The following is a 15,534-nucleotide window of genomic DNA, read 5'->3' on the forward strand; positions in this document are numbered from 1 at the left end:
GGCGGTGATGCATTTTACATCAACCAGAAATAACTAGATGGTCAAAGATGAGGAGGGAAGCAACAGTAGTGACGGGGGGGGGGCTGCAGTTTGGGCTACAGCAACTAGAAGAATGCCTTCAGATAAAAAGCAAACTCAGTGTTCAGAAGAAGCATTAAAGTCAAAAAATAAGACGGGAATTCAGTGTTTGTGCTGTTATTCTCACTGCCAGAGGGAGGAAACAAAGGTTCTGAACTTAAGAGGTTAAACTTGAGGTAGGCAAAAATCTGGAAAAGCAAATATAAAAATGAAAAGGCCAGAATTGGAAATTAAGGCCCTCCGCCTTCTTTGTCTTAACCCATAGATACATAAGTGATTGGACGCTTCCCTCGTCCATAAGTGAGTCAAAAATAACTAATATAAGAATCGATGTTTTTATACCATTGTTTGTTATTTTAATTAAGAATAATCATTTGTTTTATTGTTTGTATTATATTTTGCCCACACAAGAATGATTTAATGTTTGAAATATGTTTATTTTTCACTTTAAAACGTATTTTGAACATTTTGATAATTGAGAAAGAAGAATATTGCACAGGACAGCAACAGAAGAATGTCAACAACCACTTTGTTGACATCTTTCCACTCTTTTCCTCCAGCTGCTGCTGCTCTCTGTCCCTCCAAGTTTGTTCACTGCATCACCTCTTGCATGATGTTATCAGTGATAAAGAACTTGGGGTCATATTACAAGTATTGCAATTTCTTCAAAAATATAAAAAGTAGCTTAAAATTTTTTATGGAATGATAACAAAAATATGTTTTTGAGGAATAGCTGGAATATGAAATGATAAAGACTTTTCATTACAAAGATATTGTAATAAAACTACCTCAATTGGTCATTTTGACCCACTTATGCATCTAAGGGTTAAATAGAAGAGTTTCCTTCTGAGCTCCAGCATCATAACTCAGGAATCCCTCCTTCAGCACCACGGACAGATCCTCGGTGCTGAATCCACTCTGTATTTACTCCTTCCAGGCCGTCCGCTCTGCTCTTCATTGTCTCCACCAACAGGAGAAGATTTAGGAGAATGCAGACGAAGCAAACCACCATCATTCATGGTTTTTGCTGCTACAAAGCGAGGATGTATTACTAGGAGAGCACGGAGCAATTTGGAACAATATCCCAGCATCCGGCTGTAACTTCATTTAGAGATTGCTCTCCGGCCGGGCCCAGAGGGCAATGCGAGGTGGCTGGAAACAGAGCAGCAGTATTCAAAACTCAAACAACCAGGCTGACAATGATTTCCCTGAGGAGAGAAGCTGTTGGTGCAGCAGCGTCACTGTATTAGAATCTGTGTGTGGCCTTTAAAAACAACTTCCTCCCAAATGCGACGCAACATAAAAAACAAGCCACGAAAACTAAACCATCCAGAAAAGGTAAAGTGAGGTTAAAGCGCTTCGAAAGGCAGCCATGGATGACTCCAAAAACTGATTCACGGCCTCGACAAGCCAAACGTCACACACCATTGCTGCCCATAAATATGTACCTCATACTGCCATAACCATACAGGCACAAGGACACCTTGTCGGGTAATACAGCTATATTTTAAATGACTCAATCTACGGTGGGCTGTAAACATACATCTAACACCCGCCACCATTCAATGGCACTCATAAACTAAATAACACGCTGCTGGTTATTACTGTCATAATCTAAATGACCTGCTGTGCTGCCTGTAAATGTTACATTACACAGGAGGCAGGAATTAATGGAGGGTCGGGGTGAAAGTGCCCCCTGAGAGTTCATAATACAACTGTAAAATTAAAGAACAAGGCTGTAAAAAACGGCTGCAGTAATTACGAGTTTATGGGTTTAATCGCATTTTGTGTGTTGTGATGTGAAGGCAGAGCCGCAGGTCAACAACAGAGGAGGTGCTTGACTGCGAAATGCAATCAGCTGCAGGCTTTGAGTGAAGAAAATTGATCAGAAAACAGCAGACAGTGCAGCCTGAAGCAGAATAAAATACTGGAAACGCACAATAAGCACCAAAAGAAGATACCAACGGCGTACAAATTGATATGTCAATGAGAAATTAAGCAAAAAGGAAGCGGTAAATGGATAAGGAAGTGTTAGTATCCTGTTCTGATAAGTTCTCCAGACAATGTATTCCCAACACGAGGAAATAATTAATATGTAACAACACAAAGAGCAAGAAAGATCCAAAAATAGAAATAATCTCTTGGGTTTTTCTGCTATCGTATCAGGCTGCACACTATCTTACACAGAGCAGTGAAAAAACTGTGAAAAATCATCTTTTGCAACAATAAAATCCATCCCGTCGGTGTTTGCCCGTCAGCTCCTGCAGTACTTACAGCTCAGCTCGATGCGGATGAAGTCTTTGATGCCCAAGTTTTCCAGGAACACACCAGAGGAGGCTGTGGTTTTGAACAGGAAGGAGATGTCGGCGCTCAGCTCTCCATGGAAGGTGGGGAAGTGGAGGTACGACGTCTCCTTGTCAAAAAACGCAGCGTTCCAGAAGTTCTCTGAGAAACAAACATCCATTAAGACCTTTAAATAGAAAACACATCACCAACAAGTGAGGCAGCTTGTTAAGTTGATTAGATAAAGATGTGGAGTCTTTATGATTGTTTTGACATTTCAACAGATAATTAAAAAGAAAGAAAAACTTTTAGAAAAGGAAAGGATGATCAAAGTTAATGAAAAATGTATTTTTAATGTAAACATTTTTAATATAATAGGCTGACATTGTGTAAGCTACTCAGTCTGGTTTACTAAAACATCATTCTTTGGGTAAAAACACACCTCTCCATGGAATTAACTACATTTTATTATTTTTAGGTTTAGGCACCAAAACTAGTTGGTTAGGTTCAGGAAAATATCACATTTTAAGGTAAAACACACCATTTCACAACACGTTAGAAGCTTCTCGCCCATTTTCTGGGTTTACAGAGTGTCCTGCCTCATTTATTATATGACTGGTTGGCTGAAACAAAGAGTAATACGATGAAATTGAATGTTATGTTGACTAGAAACTATAACGCGTGACAAGCAAAAATAATCCAAGAGAAAATACTTTCCTCTCATGATGTCACTGAGAATTCGGTTTAGCTGTAAAGGAACGTGATTTTGGATAATCAGGGCTCTTGTATTTAACAGTGTCCCGTTTCTTTCTTTATGGAAAGCTAAGCTAACTGGCTGCTGCCTGTAGCTTCATATTAAAGTTAAAATGTTCTCATTTAACTATCTGCTAAGCAGTAAATAGGTACATTTGCCAGAATCTTAAACTACTGCTTTTCGTGCACTTTTTCTGCAGGATATTGCAGATAATTGTGTTTAAGTAACACATCACCTCTGACACATTTAACATTTTACAGCATTTCAATAACATGCAAGATAGTTAGGGAGGAGAGAAGGGTCATTTGTGGCAACTACATGATGTGAAATGTAACTCCAAATGCAACAAAATGTGTTGTATGTGTTTAAAAAAAAAAAAAACAACATGTCTTTTCACGATACCAGGCTGGTTTCTCAGCCAAATGTATTGGAGGGTCACTAAAAAAACAACGACTAATTGTTGCTGTGTGGCAGAAACTTGCTTTCCATGAGCCTGTCAGTTCTGTTTGGTTGCAGGTAAAGCAGTCGTGGTCAAACAGTCCTAATTGCTATTGTCTGACACCTGACCTGGAGAGTTTAAAATGTTCTCCTCCACCCATTTTCTTTCAGCAACTCGATCAGCCAGGAGTCTCTGCAGGAGCAGACTTTCTCTAAACCACTTTGTTTATCCCCAGGTTACTTAATTTCACTTGTTCAGCTTTGTTTCCTTTGTAATGATAGTCAAAATACTAATAAATTATGTAGCATCTTTTAAAAACAGAGTTTACAAAGTTCTTTACAGACGGGACAATACACAGGAAAATGTTAAACATCACAAGGCCAGTAAAAAAACACAAGATAAAAATAATAAAAGCACTAAAAATGCCATATTTAGTTAAAGAGAATGAACAAGTGAAAAAAATTGAGGGTAAAACCATCAAAAAACAAGGAAAATGGATAAATAAGTGGATAAATAAATGGATAAATAAATAAATGGACAAACAAATGGATAAACAAACAAACAAATAAATAAAACAAACAAACAAAAAAATAAATAAATAAATAAATAAATAAATAAAAAATAAAATAGATAACTAAATAAATACAGATGGATGGATGGATGGGTGATGGATCGATATGTAAAATAAATAAATTAATTAATTTTAAAAAATAAATGGTCAAAGATAAACAATAAAATGAATAAAATCAACATCTCATAAAAACAAGTCTATTAAAATCGGTTTTATGGAGCAATTTGAATGAAGACCCCAATTCAGCAGCTTTAGATTTCAGTTTAGACTTTGGAACAGTCAGACAGATTATCCTGAGGATCTCTGAACAGGCTACAATAAACATTATACAATATCCAGCCAAACCTTGATGAGCCTAAAAACTGATGAGTAAAACTTTAAAATCAGTTATAAAAAGGCGCCAGTGGAGGACAGCCAGGACCGGGATGAAGTGATGGCGTCTGCTCAAACTAGTAGGACGATGAGCTGAACGTTAAACCAGAGTCATCACTTACTGTCTCCACGGCAACGGAGGGGTCCCACCCTGTAGGCAGCCTCGGACCCCGGCCTCTGAACGTCACCCAGCACCAGAGACCGGACAGGGAGGCTCTCCTTGTGGGTGAGCAGGCCTGAGTCTTCAGTCCTGGAGAAGAGGAAGAGAAGGAGAGATGAAAAACAAAATGCAAGATCAGGAGGAAAGTAGGAAAATATTAACACACAGCAACCACAAACTGTCCTCATTTATGTGCACTGGTTTATTCCTGTGCGTGTTTTTAATATTGCATCAGTCCTGTGATAATGTTACATGCTGCGACTCGCTGATGCAAACGCTGCAGTGTGTAGGTGAGATCTCTTGAGGTCCTATTTATCTCCAAACCAAATTACAACCGTCCTGTCAGTCAAAACTCGATCCCTGGCAGTCTGTGGAGCAGCTACTCCCAAAACAAGACAGCGCCTGTCCATTTACGCCCACATTCGGCTTCATGCACTTTAGATGATCCGCCTCTTAGACTTCTTGCGGAGGAAAGTTGTGCGTAAAAATACATCCAGGAGGAGTGTGTTCAGCACTCTACAGTCTGATGAAATATTGAGGAGCGGCAGTAGCAGCTCCGGTCTGTAAAAATAGAGTTGGTGTTGCACAAATAGTTTGGACTATGAAATGATGGAAGGAAGTGAAGCATGGCAGGATTGCCAACAGCATGAGGAAAGGTTAAAATTGTTTTTGTTTCTTCCTCTGCTCAATTTATCCCAGTCGATTTGGTGTTCGCTAAACTGCCAAAGTTACAAGTCAGGCAGGGCTCGTCAGTCATGTTCGGTATTCTGGAAAAATATGTGTGTAGATTTGTCCATGTCAGCTCAGGCTTCTTAATATCTCTGCTGTTTCCTTTAGCCAGTCTGCTTTTGTTTGCTGTACCAATCGTCTTGTTGACAGATTTCTCCATTTTTTTTCAGCTGTCAGATGTCCTTTTGATCACCAGAACTACAACAGAGGAAATTCATTTTGAAGTCTTACTGCTGAAAGGTTCTTTTGACATAGTTGTATTTTATATCAAAATAAAAACTATTTAATGACTAACCTCTCTCCTAGTGCTGTTTTTTTCTTTTTAAACGAGTAGCTTTATCATATAGTATATCTTACTAATTTACCACTTTAAGATAAAGTGAATGCTGTTATGAAATATTTCTTTATGGGGTGTAACTGACCAAAGGACACTAAGTCAAGATGATGATAATGGATCATCTTGACTTAGTGTCCTTTGGTCAGTTCACTAAGTCAAGATGATGATCCATTATGTAGACTTTATATCTATATTTTTTGTCTCTATCGGACTTTACAACATCCACTGACAATCCATCTGCACAGTTTGCATTACAATTTGCACTATACTCACATTTTTCCACTCTATTTTAGTTATTTTAATACACTGTATATATTCTGTGTATTTGCACCCTATATTTAGAGATCACAGAAATGGCTTCAACAATAATGTGGAAGAGAATTACAAGGAGGAAGAGGAGGAAGTAGAGGAGGATACAGCTGGTCGAGACAAGGGAACCAATCGGAGGGCAGAAATGTAGGACTGGCGTCAACATTGACCAGCTGTGGTGCCTTTTTTGGCTGTCTTTAGAGCCAGTCAGGTCTTTCTTTCTCTTGATAACCAAAGGAATAAAACCAGCCATCCATTCAGAATTCCAGTTTGGAAAATTGGGACATCATGCTCGGAAGATGGGGATTCTATTCCAAACACACCAAACATGACTACCTCATGAAGTTCATCGAGAGAATGCCGAGGCAGCGAGAGTGTGCAAAACAGCAATCAAAGCAAAGGGTGGCTATTTTGAACAACTTAAAATATAAAACATGTTTTGACTTAATTCACACTTTTTTATTTACTACATAATTCCATATATTCATAGCTTTTATGCCTTCAGTGAGAATCTACAACGTAAACAGACATGTAAATAAAGAAAAACCATTAAATGCGAAGGTGTGTCCAAACTTTTGACTGGTAGTATATCTAGATAGACAGACAGACAGACAGACAGACAGACAGATATTTTTATTGATATTTTTAGAAAATGCATAAAAACAGGCGAAATCAGAATGGATGTCACTTTTTGCTCTCATTAAATTATCAGCAGAAGACAATGGAACACTACTGAAATCAAAGAATACAGGTTTTAATTAAAGCAAATCCTGTTTTTAAGATTACATGAAAATATCAGTATTATTTTGTAGTTTTTGAAATAATTAAAATGTATTATTTTGATTGGATCTTACTTCCGGACATCATTTCTGGCTACAAAGACCAAATATGTTTTTGTTGTTTAACTGGAAAGAAGCAATAATGCACTTCTTGTGCCTATTCTGCTAGAAATTCAAATAAAGAAATCACTGTTTTGCCTGTTGTAGTTGTATTATTTCAGTCTGAAACCATGCAAACCTAAATGTTGAGTCGACTAGGCGATGCTTGAACGTGGCCCGGTACGCATTTATGAGCTTGATAACACAAATGTGGATATATGTGGTTCAGACCAGTTCAAAAGTGATCTGGGTAGTTGGATCTTAGTGTATCAATGCATCTTAATTCACACCTGAACTTAAAGGTGTCTGCTTGTGATTTGATCAAAGATATTTAGTGCCTTTCAGATCTCATGCATTTTCTTTTCACTCTCAGTATCCACTGCAGCTTCTCTTGTAAAGTACATTTTGTTTCATGTAATAAACACACAATAGGGATTTAGTACTTTGTCATAGTGGTGTGCCATAAGCACTGAGTGTCACATACGGCAACGGAGGGGTCCCACCCTGTAGGCAGCCTCGGACCCCGGCCTCTGAACGTCACCCAGCACCAGAGACCGGACAGGGAGGCTCTCCTTGTGGGTGAGCAGGCCTGAGTCTTCAGTCCTGGAGAAGAGGAAGAGAAGGAGAGATGAAAAACAAAACGCAAGATCAGGAGGAAAGTAGGAAAATATTAACACACAGCAACCACAAACTGTCCTCATTTATGTGCACTGGTTTATTCCTGTGCGTGTTTTTAATATTGCATCAGTCCTGTGATAATGTTACATGCTGCGACTCGCTGATGCAAACGCTGCAGTGTGTAGGTGAGATCTCTTGAGGTCCTATTTATCTCCAAACCAAATTACAACCGTCCTGTCAGTCAAAACTCGATCCCTGGCAGTCTGTGGAGCAGCTACTCCCAAAACAAGACAGCGCCTGTCCATTTACGCCCACATTCGGCTTCATGCACTTTAGATGATCCGCCTCTTAGACTTCTTGCGGAGGAAAGTTGTGCGTAAAAATACATCCAGGAGGAGTGTGTTCAGCACTCTACAGTCTGATGAAATATTGAGGAGCGGCAGTAGCAGCTCCGGTCTGTAAAAATAGAGTTGGTGTTGCACAAATAGTTTGGACTATGAAATGATGGAAGGAAGTGAAGCATGGCAGGATTGCCAACAGCATGAGGAAAGGTTAAAATTGTTTTTGTTTCTTCCTCTGCTCAATTTATCCCAGTCGATTTGGTGTTCGCTAAACTGCCAAAGTTACAAGTCAGGCAGGGCTCGTCAGTCATGTTCGGTATTCTGGAAAAATATGTGTGTAGATTTGTCCATGTCAGCTCAGGCTTCTTAATATCTCTGCTGTTTCCTTTAGCCAGTCTGCTTTTGTTTGCTGTACCAATCGTCTTGTTGACAGATTTCTCCATTTTTTTTCAGCTGTCAGATGTCCTTTTGATCACCAGAACTACAACAGAGGAAATTCATTTTGAAGTCTTACTGCTGAAAGGTTCTTTTGACACAGTTGTATTTTATATCAAAATAAAAACTATTTAATGACTAACCTCTCTCCTAGTGCTGTTTTTTTCTTTTTAAACGAGTAGCTTTATCATATAGTATATCTTACTAATTTACCACTTTAAGATAAAGTGAATGCTGTTATGAAATATTTCTTTATGGGGTGTAACTGACCAAAGGACACTAAGTCAAGATGATGATAATGGATCATCTTGACTTGGTGTCCTTTGGTCAGTTCACTAAGTCAAGATGATGATCCATTATGTAGACTTTATATCTATATTTTTTGTCTCTATCGGATTTTACAACATCCACTGACAATCCATCTGCACAGTTTGCATTACAATTTGCACTATACTCACATTTTTCCACTCTATTTTAGTTATTTTAATACACTGTATATATTCTGTGTATTTGCACCCTATATTTAGAGATCACAGAAATGGCTTCAACAATAATGTGGAAGAGAATTACAAGGAGGAAGAGGAGGAAGTAGAGGAGGATACAGCTGGTCGAGACAAGGGAACCAATCGGAGGGCAGAAATGTAGGACGGGCGTCAACATTGACCAGCTGTGGTGCCTTTTTTGGCTGTCTTTAGAGCCAGTCAGGTCTTTCTTTCTCTTGATAACCAAAGGAATAAAACCAGCCATCCATTCAGAATTCCAGTTTGGAAAATTGGGACATCATGCTTGGAAGATGGGGATGCTATTCCAAACACTGCTACCAAACATGACTACCTCATGAAGTTCATCGAGAGAATGCCGAGGCAGCGAGAGTGTGCAAAACAGCAATCAAAGCAAAGGGTGGCTATTTTGAACAACCTAAAATATAAAACATGTTTTGACTTAATTCACACTTTTTTATTTACTACATAATTCCATATATTCATAGCTTTTATGCCTTCAGTGAGAATCTACAACGTAAACAGACATGTAAATAAAGAAAAACCATTAAATGAGAAGGTGTGTCCAAACTTTTGACTGGTAGTATATCTAGATAGACAGACAGACAGACAGACAGACAGACAGACAGATATTTTTATTGATATTTTTCGAAAATGCATAAAAACAGGCGAAATCAAAATGGATGTCACTTTTTGCTCTCATTAAATTATCAGCAGAAGACAATGGAACACTACTGAAATCAAAGAATACAGGTTTTAATTAAAGCAAATCCTGTTTTTAAGTTTACATGAAAATCTCTATATTATTTTGTCGTTTTTGAAATAATTAAAATGTATTATTTTGATTGGATCTTACTTCCGGACATCATTTCTGGCTACAAAGACCAAATATGTTTTTGTTGTTTAACTGGAAAGAAGCAATAATGCACTTCTTGTGCCTATTCTGCTAGAAATTCAAATAAAGAAATCACTGTTTTGCCTGTTGTAGTTGTATTATTTCAGTCTGAAACCATGCAAACCTAAATGTTGAGTCGACTAGGCGATGCTTGAACGTGGCCCGGCACGCATTTATGAGCTTGATAACACAAATGTGGATATATGTGGTTCAGACCAGTTCAAAAGTGATCTGGGTAGTTGGATCTTAGTGTATCAATGCATCTTAATTCACACCTGAACTTAAAGGTGTCTGCTTGTGATTTGATCAAAGATATTTAGTGCCTTTCAGATCTCATGCATTTTCTTTTCACTCTCAGTATCCACTGTAGCTTCTCTTGTAAAGTACACTTTGTTTCATGTAATAAACACACAATAGGGATTTAGTACTTTGTCATAGTGGTGTGCCATAAGCATTGAGTGTCACATCCATCCATCCATCCATCCATTATCTATACACCGCTTAATCCTCATTAGGGTCGCGGGGGGGGGAACTGGAGTCTATCCCAGCTGACTCGGGTGAAGGCAGGGGACACCCTAGACAGGTCACCAGTCTGTCACAGGGCTACATATATAGACAAACAAGCACTCTCACATTCACACCTACGGGCAATTTAGAGTAATCAGTTAACCTCAGCATATTTTTGGACTGTGGGAGGAAGCCGGAGTACCCGGAGAGAACCCACGCATGCACAGGGAGAACATGCAAACTCCATGCAGAAAGATCCCGGGAAAGCCGGGACGCGAACCAGGGATCTGCTCGCTGCAAGGCGAAAGTGCTAACCACTACGCCACTGTGCAGCCCCTGAGTGTCACATCTGTAGTGTAAAATTAGCTCAGACCTGTGTGTGTGTTCTCAGTGTCTCAGGCTTGTTTATACTCAGGTGAGACGCCACATTATATGTGATGTAACAAATAAAGGATTGCGGGTCAGAATAGCCAGAAAAACATGCTGGCTTGCAAACTGTAAACTCTGGCCAGACAAAGTTGGACATCAGAGTATTTTTGGCGTACTACATTTGATCTACTATATATTGGATCATGCTAAATCCTTCTTGTGCATACTATATAGTATGGAGGTCTGTATATCGCTGCAGAAGCCCAGATACACCTGAGTAGTGAGCAGCCAAAGGACAGCTGCTGTTGTTGGAGTTTCATCCTTCCTTTCCTGCTGAGCTGCCATGATGCATTGAACACAGTCTTCACTTTAGTTTGTGGTATTTTTCTTTACTTCCCCCTCACACTTGACTCATCCACTCACACATTATAACACTGATACACAGCATTCCCATATTTAATCATGAGATGTTACACTTAGATGACTAAATACCTTTTAAATCTTTCATTAGTGTGTGGACTCTCTAACTTGTAAATCCTGAGTCACATTTGTGACATGAAGAATTTAGACCAACACACTATTTTTCTAAAAAAGCACTGCATGTTTTGGTTACAAGACATTATTACAAATCATTGATTACTGACATGTTTCTATTACCAAATTCTAAATCTTCAAAATAATGTGCCTGTCTTTGTTTTCTCTGCCTTTAAAAAAAACTTCCATGCACTTAGAGACATCACAATGTGTTTAAATAGTGACAAAAATGATTATTATGTGTATGTGTCTATAAAGATCCATACCACTCCATGCGGTCGGCGTCACAGTTGCAGTAGTGTTGTGGATCCACACAGTCGCCCTGCAGGCCACAGGAACACTGCTGGCTGCCTGGATGAGCTCCTCCCCAGTAGGTCTGGATTCGACCAGAACCAGGACCACCGAGCCACCAGCTGAACGGAGAACCCTCTGAAACACACATAAAACTGACGTGAAAACTTCTGCTTGGTCTAAGCAGCCTCCTATATCAGAATCTTATTTCAAGTTTCTGTTTCGAGTGGTGTCAACTTTATCTTTTCACTCTTGAAGCTGACATACATTTATTCCCTTTGGAGAGCACTGAGAGAAAAAAACATCACAACAAACCACCAAAGTTACAGTGTAACAAGGAAAATGATTTGATAAGACTTGCTGTCATTGAACCGTCTGAACTCCAAACAGTTTCTGGGTGTTTTTCTGGTCATGTCCCATTTTTATTCAATGTGTGCTCATTTTTACTGCTATATAAATCCTGCACCTCTATGGAAACAGTACTACCATGATTTGAAGAAGAGAGAACTCAAAAAATTGATTTTGTGCAACATGACACAATTATATTGCACAATATCAGTTTCGTATGTATGCTGCATGCATTCAAGAAGAACAATGTTGGAAATAATGCTTGCAGAGTGACAAACACAAATCATTTCCTGTAGCATATATACTTATTGTTGATGGTAGTTTAACTAATTTCAACTTGCAACTTTTTGAACATTTAATGACTGCCCTTGAAAAAACATTTTAAAGAAAACCACAAAGAAATTGGACCTCATTCTCAAGTCTAAAAGAGGGAGACATTTAAACAAATCGTACACAATCCATTAGTCTGTCTCACTGGTAAACGGGAAGAAAATCCTTAGATGCTGATTAAGTTTGCAGCAATGATTTTAACAATCATTTTGTTTTCTCTGGTGGAGCAAGAAAGATGTTTGGAGCTGTTGGGAGTTGGACTGTTTTCTGCAGAGTATGATTAGGTAGTTGGAATCTGAGCAAAACAACAACAGGAGAACAAAACACAATATGTTACGGTCCGATGGATGATGAATTGTTTTGCCCTCATTTAGTTGATTAATATTTTGTTCCGCTGGAGGTAATTAAAGCAGAAATAATGTTTCAGCTGCAATCAAAGTCAGGAAAGATGGCTTTTAAACAGCTACTTCTATTCTTAAAAATAAAATGCTGTACCTGGAGTGTTGAGGAGGCGGGACTTCCTGCAGTGATAGGACAGTTCCTGCTCGCAGTGCTCTGATTGGCTGATGGCGACCGACAGCTGCTCCTCTCGAGACGAGTAGTCGAAGTGGACTAAATGCTGTTTTACACCTGGAGAAGGTCTCACTCTGGTCAGCTCTGTGTTGTTGTGCTGCATCACCATCCATGTGTTCTCCTCTGTGGACGGAAACCCAAAATCATCAGAATGTAAGTTCTACCAAAGGTGTTTTGATAAGCATTTCTACCCTTGTTCTGTATTCACATTTTGGATAAAAATGATAAAACTGATGCACACTGCCTTGTTTGATTTTTATATTTACTTAGGCAAAATGTTTCCAAAATGACACTTGTAAAGACCACGTATATCATGGCAGTCTGAGTTGACAATGACTCCTATAATATTTAGATTTCTCAATGGAGTCATTGAAACAATCATGCTTTTGGTTCTTTCATAGAGTTATCATAACTCTTCTGAAAATATGACAAAATCTGCTGCATCAAAAATATATGTACAGCAACTTGAATTATCAGCTTTGGTGATGTAGAAAGCTGTGTTAATTAATTTGTCTTTGTGGTATGGCCTTTTAACTTGTTGTAAGTGATTACGACTGACTCCAGCTGGTAACTCCTCAGAGCCAATTTAAATGGGGCCAAATGGATTCACTTACTAGACTTGGTCACAAATACAACAGTAGGAAACTCTAAGAGGCTCAGCATAGATCTGAAAAAAAACCCAAACCACTTCTAAACTAGATGAAACAGAAAAGTCACTTGGAGCCATTTCAAAGTGGCCACAGATCTGCAAACAAAAATTTAATCTACATCCAAGCATGGTGGTGGTCGTATTAAACTCTGGGGCTATTTGGCTACTATGGAGTACATTGGAGACTCAGGACTGCCATGATATGCATGCTTTTTTAAAATTTTTTACAAGTGTATGTATGCTTTTGTGAACACCTGCATGTACTGTACACCATTCAGCCATAACATTAAAACCACCAACAGGTGAAGTGAATAATATTCACCATCTCGTTTCTATGCAATGCACTGCTGGGAAACCTTGGGTCCTGGTATTCATATATGGATGTTACTTTCACATGTACCACCTAAACATTCTTGTTCAGGTATGGCTGGAAGAACACAACCAAGAGCCCCAAGAATTGACTCTATCTCCAAGACTCTAGGATCCTAATAAAACCAAACATCGATGGGATGCATAAATGCAGGACATGGAGGCTCCAACCTGCAACCCACTTGACCCAAAGAATCCAATGCTAACATCCAGACCACAAGACACCCTCATAGGTTGACTGTACTTCCTCAGGAAACTGCATCAGGCTCTTCTCCCCTAAAAGCTGCTCATAAACTTCTATCTTTCCACCATTGAGAGCTACTGACCTACTGCTGTACAGTGTGGCTCACCTGCTGCACTGCAGAGGACAGGAAGGACCTGCAACGGGTGGTGAGAGCAGCAGAGCAGGTGATTGGGACCACACTACTTCCCCTCAGAGACGTTTACACCAGCAGACTTCAGAGGAAAGCCAGGGGAATCACCAGAGACCCCTCACACCCAGGACCCCCCCCCCCAGGTCGATGCTACAGGACACTGAGAGTCAAAACCAACAGACTCAAAAACAGCTTTGATCCCCCCCCCCGAATGACAATATCACATACCTACAAGTGCAATATTTATGTACAATTCATATTATGTGCAATGATCATGTGTAGAGCAGGTCTCTAACCACAAACCGTTTCCACACTATAAATTTCCTCTTTTTTTAGGGTGTGTTAATATTGCCTTAATAGTTTATTTTTAATGCTGCTATACGGAGAGTGCTAAACTGATTTTCATTGTTTTCTGTAACAGTGACAATAAAGACCTATTCTGTTCTATTCTATTCTAGGTTTGGGTTTTGGCAGCACAAGGGGGACCTACACAATATTCAACATGTGGTTTTAAGCTTGTGGCGGACTTGTGTACTTTTGTATACTTCTAGTTTGTGGCTACTTTTCATGGTGTGTACTGGGCTTCTTGGGTCCAATCGCAAAGGATCTCAATGCTACAACTTTGTGGTAACAGTGAGGGGAAATCCTCCACTTTCAATGTCACAATCCTCCAAAACACAAAGCTAAGAAGATTTTAAAAAATCCTAACACTTCTAAGGACACTACAAGGCAGCCAACATCAGACTTCTCTAATTCCAGAGTGCCTGGATATGATCATATTCCTGCAGCCTGGTTCCAAAATGCAGAACAGTTGTTAAAGCAGCAGATTCGTGTTCTGAATTAGGTGTTGAACAGTCGTGTAAGTTTGTCATTTTGCATATTTATGGACAGCGCATGCTATGAAAAAAAGCAGAGGAGATGAGAAAAAGAATCACTGCTTAAACCATGATGCAAATCATCCAAACGTGTACATTATAATGGAGAGAAAAGCACAACAAAGTTCAATCTCTTCATGAAAAAACTGATATAAAGCAAAACATAAAAAGGAGAGATGTAAAATAAAATGGATCAGAATGTGTTGAGAGGAGTGCCATCGTTTACGGTTATGTAAATGGTAATCACAGGAAACACTTAGCAATGAGGGGAGGGAGAGGAGTGAAGGTGTTTGCTTGTTACCTGTCATGTTGCAGTAGACCAGCTGTGGTTTGATTGGTCCGCTGCCGTCCACGTCGATGTAAAAATGTCCCGACGTGTTGCCGTTGTGTTTGTACGCTTCGCAGGACTGTTCATACACAGCTGGGGAGGAAAATAATGAGAGTATCAGCATGTGAGGGGAACAGCCAGTAAATTAAAGTTTAATCCAACTGGAAACGACATTAAGAACTTACTAGAATATGCAGACTCCATAAATAATTCTTTATCGGGCTTTATCAGCCCCAGAGTTCACACAAAAACATTGTTAAATCATCACATATCCTCAGTGTGGCTGGA

The 15,534-nt window shown here is 39.2% G+C and overlaps 1 protein-coding gene across 1 annotated transcript in view; it reads right to left on the minus strand.

The window, feature by feature from the left end:
* LOC111562872 (contactin-associated protein-like 4) overlaps positions 1-15,534 on the minus strand; it is a 165,124-nt gene that overhangs the window by 46,228 nt on the left and 103,362 nt on the right. The window contains exons 12-16 of the mRNA XM_055014594.1: positions 15,220-15,339; positions 12,574-12,774; positions 11,376-11,538; positions 4,620-4,747; positions 2,353-2,523 (exon numbers count right to left, since the gene is read on the minus strand). Of these exons, the coding sequence (XP_054870569.1) occupies positions 2,353-2,523; positions 4,620-4,747; positions 11,376-11,538; positions 12,574-12,774; positions 15,220-15,339 (783 nt within the window). The remainder of the gene's footprint in view (positions 1-2,352; positions 2,524-4,619; positions 4,748-11,375; positions 11,539-12,573; positions 12,775-15,219; positions 15,340-15,534) is intronic.

The sequence above is a fragment of the Amphiprion ocellaris genome, chromosome 10 (assembly GCF_022539595.1).
Source record: "Amphiprion ocellaris isolate individual 3 ecotype Okinawa chromosome 10, ASM2253959v1, whole genome shotgun sequence".
Taxonomy (NCBI): domain Eukaryota; kingdom Metazoa; phylum Chordata; class Actinopteri; family Pomacentridae; genus Amphiprion; species Amphiprion ocellaris.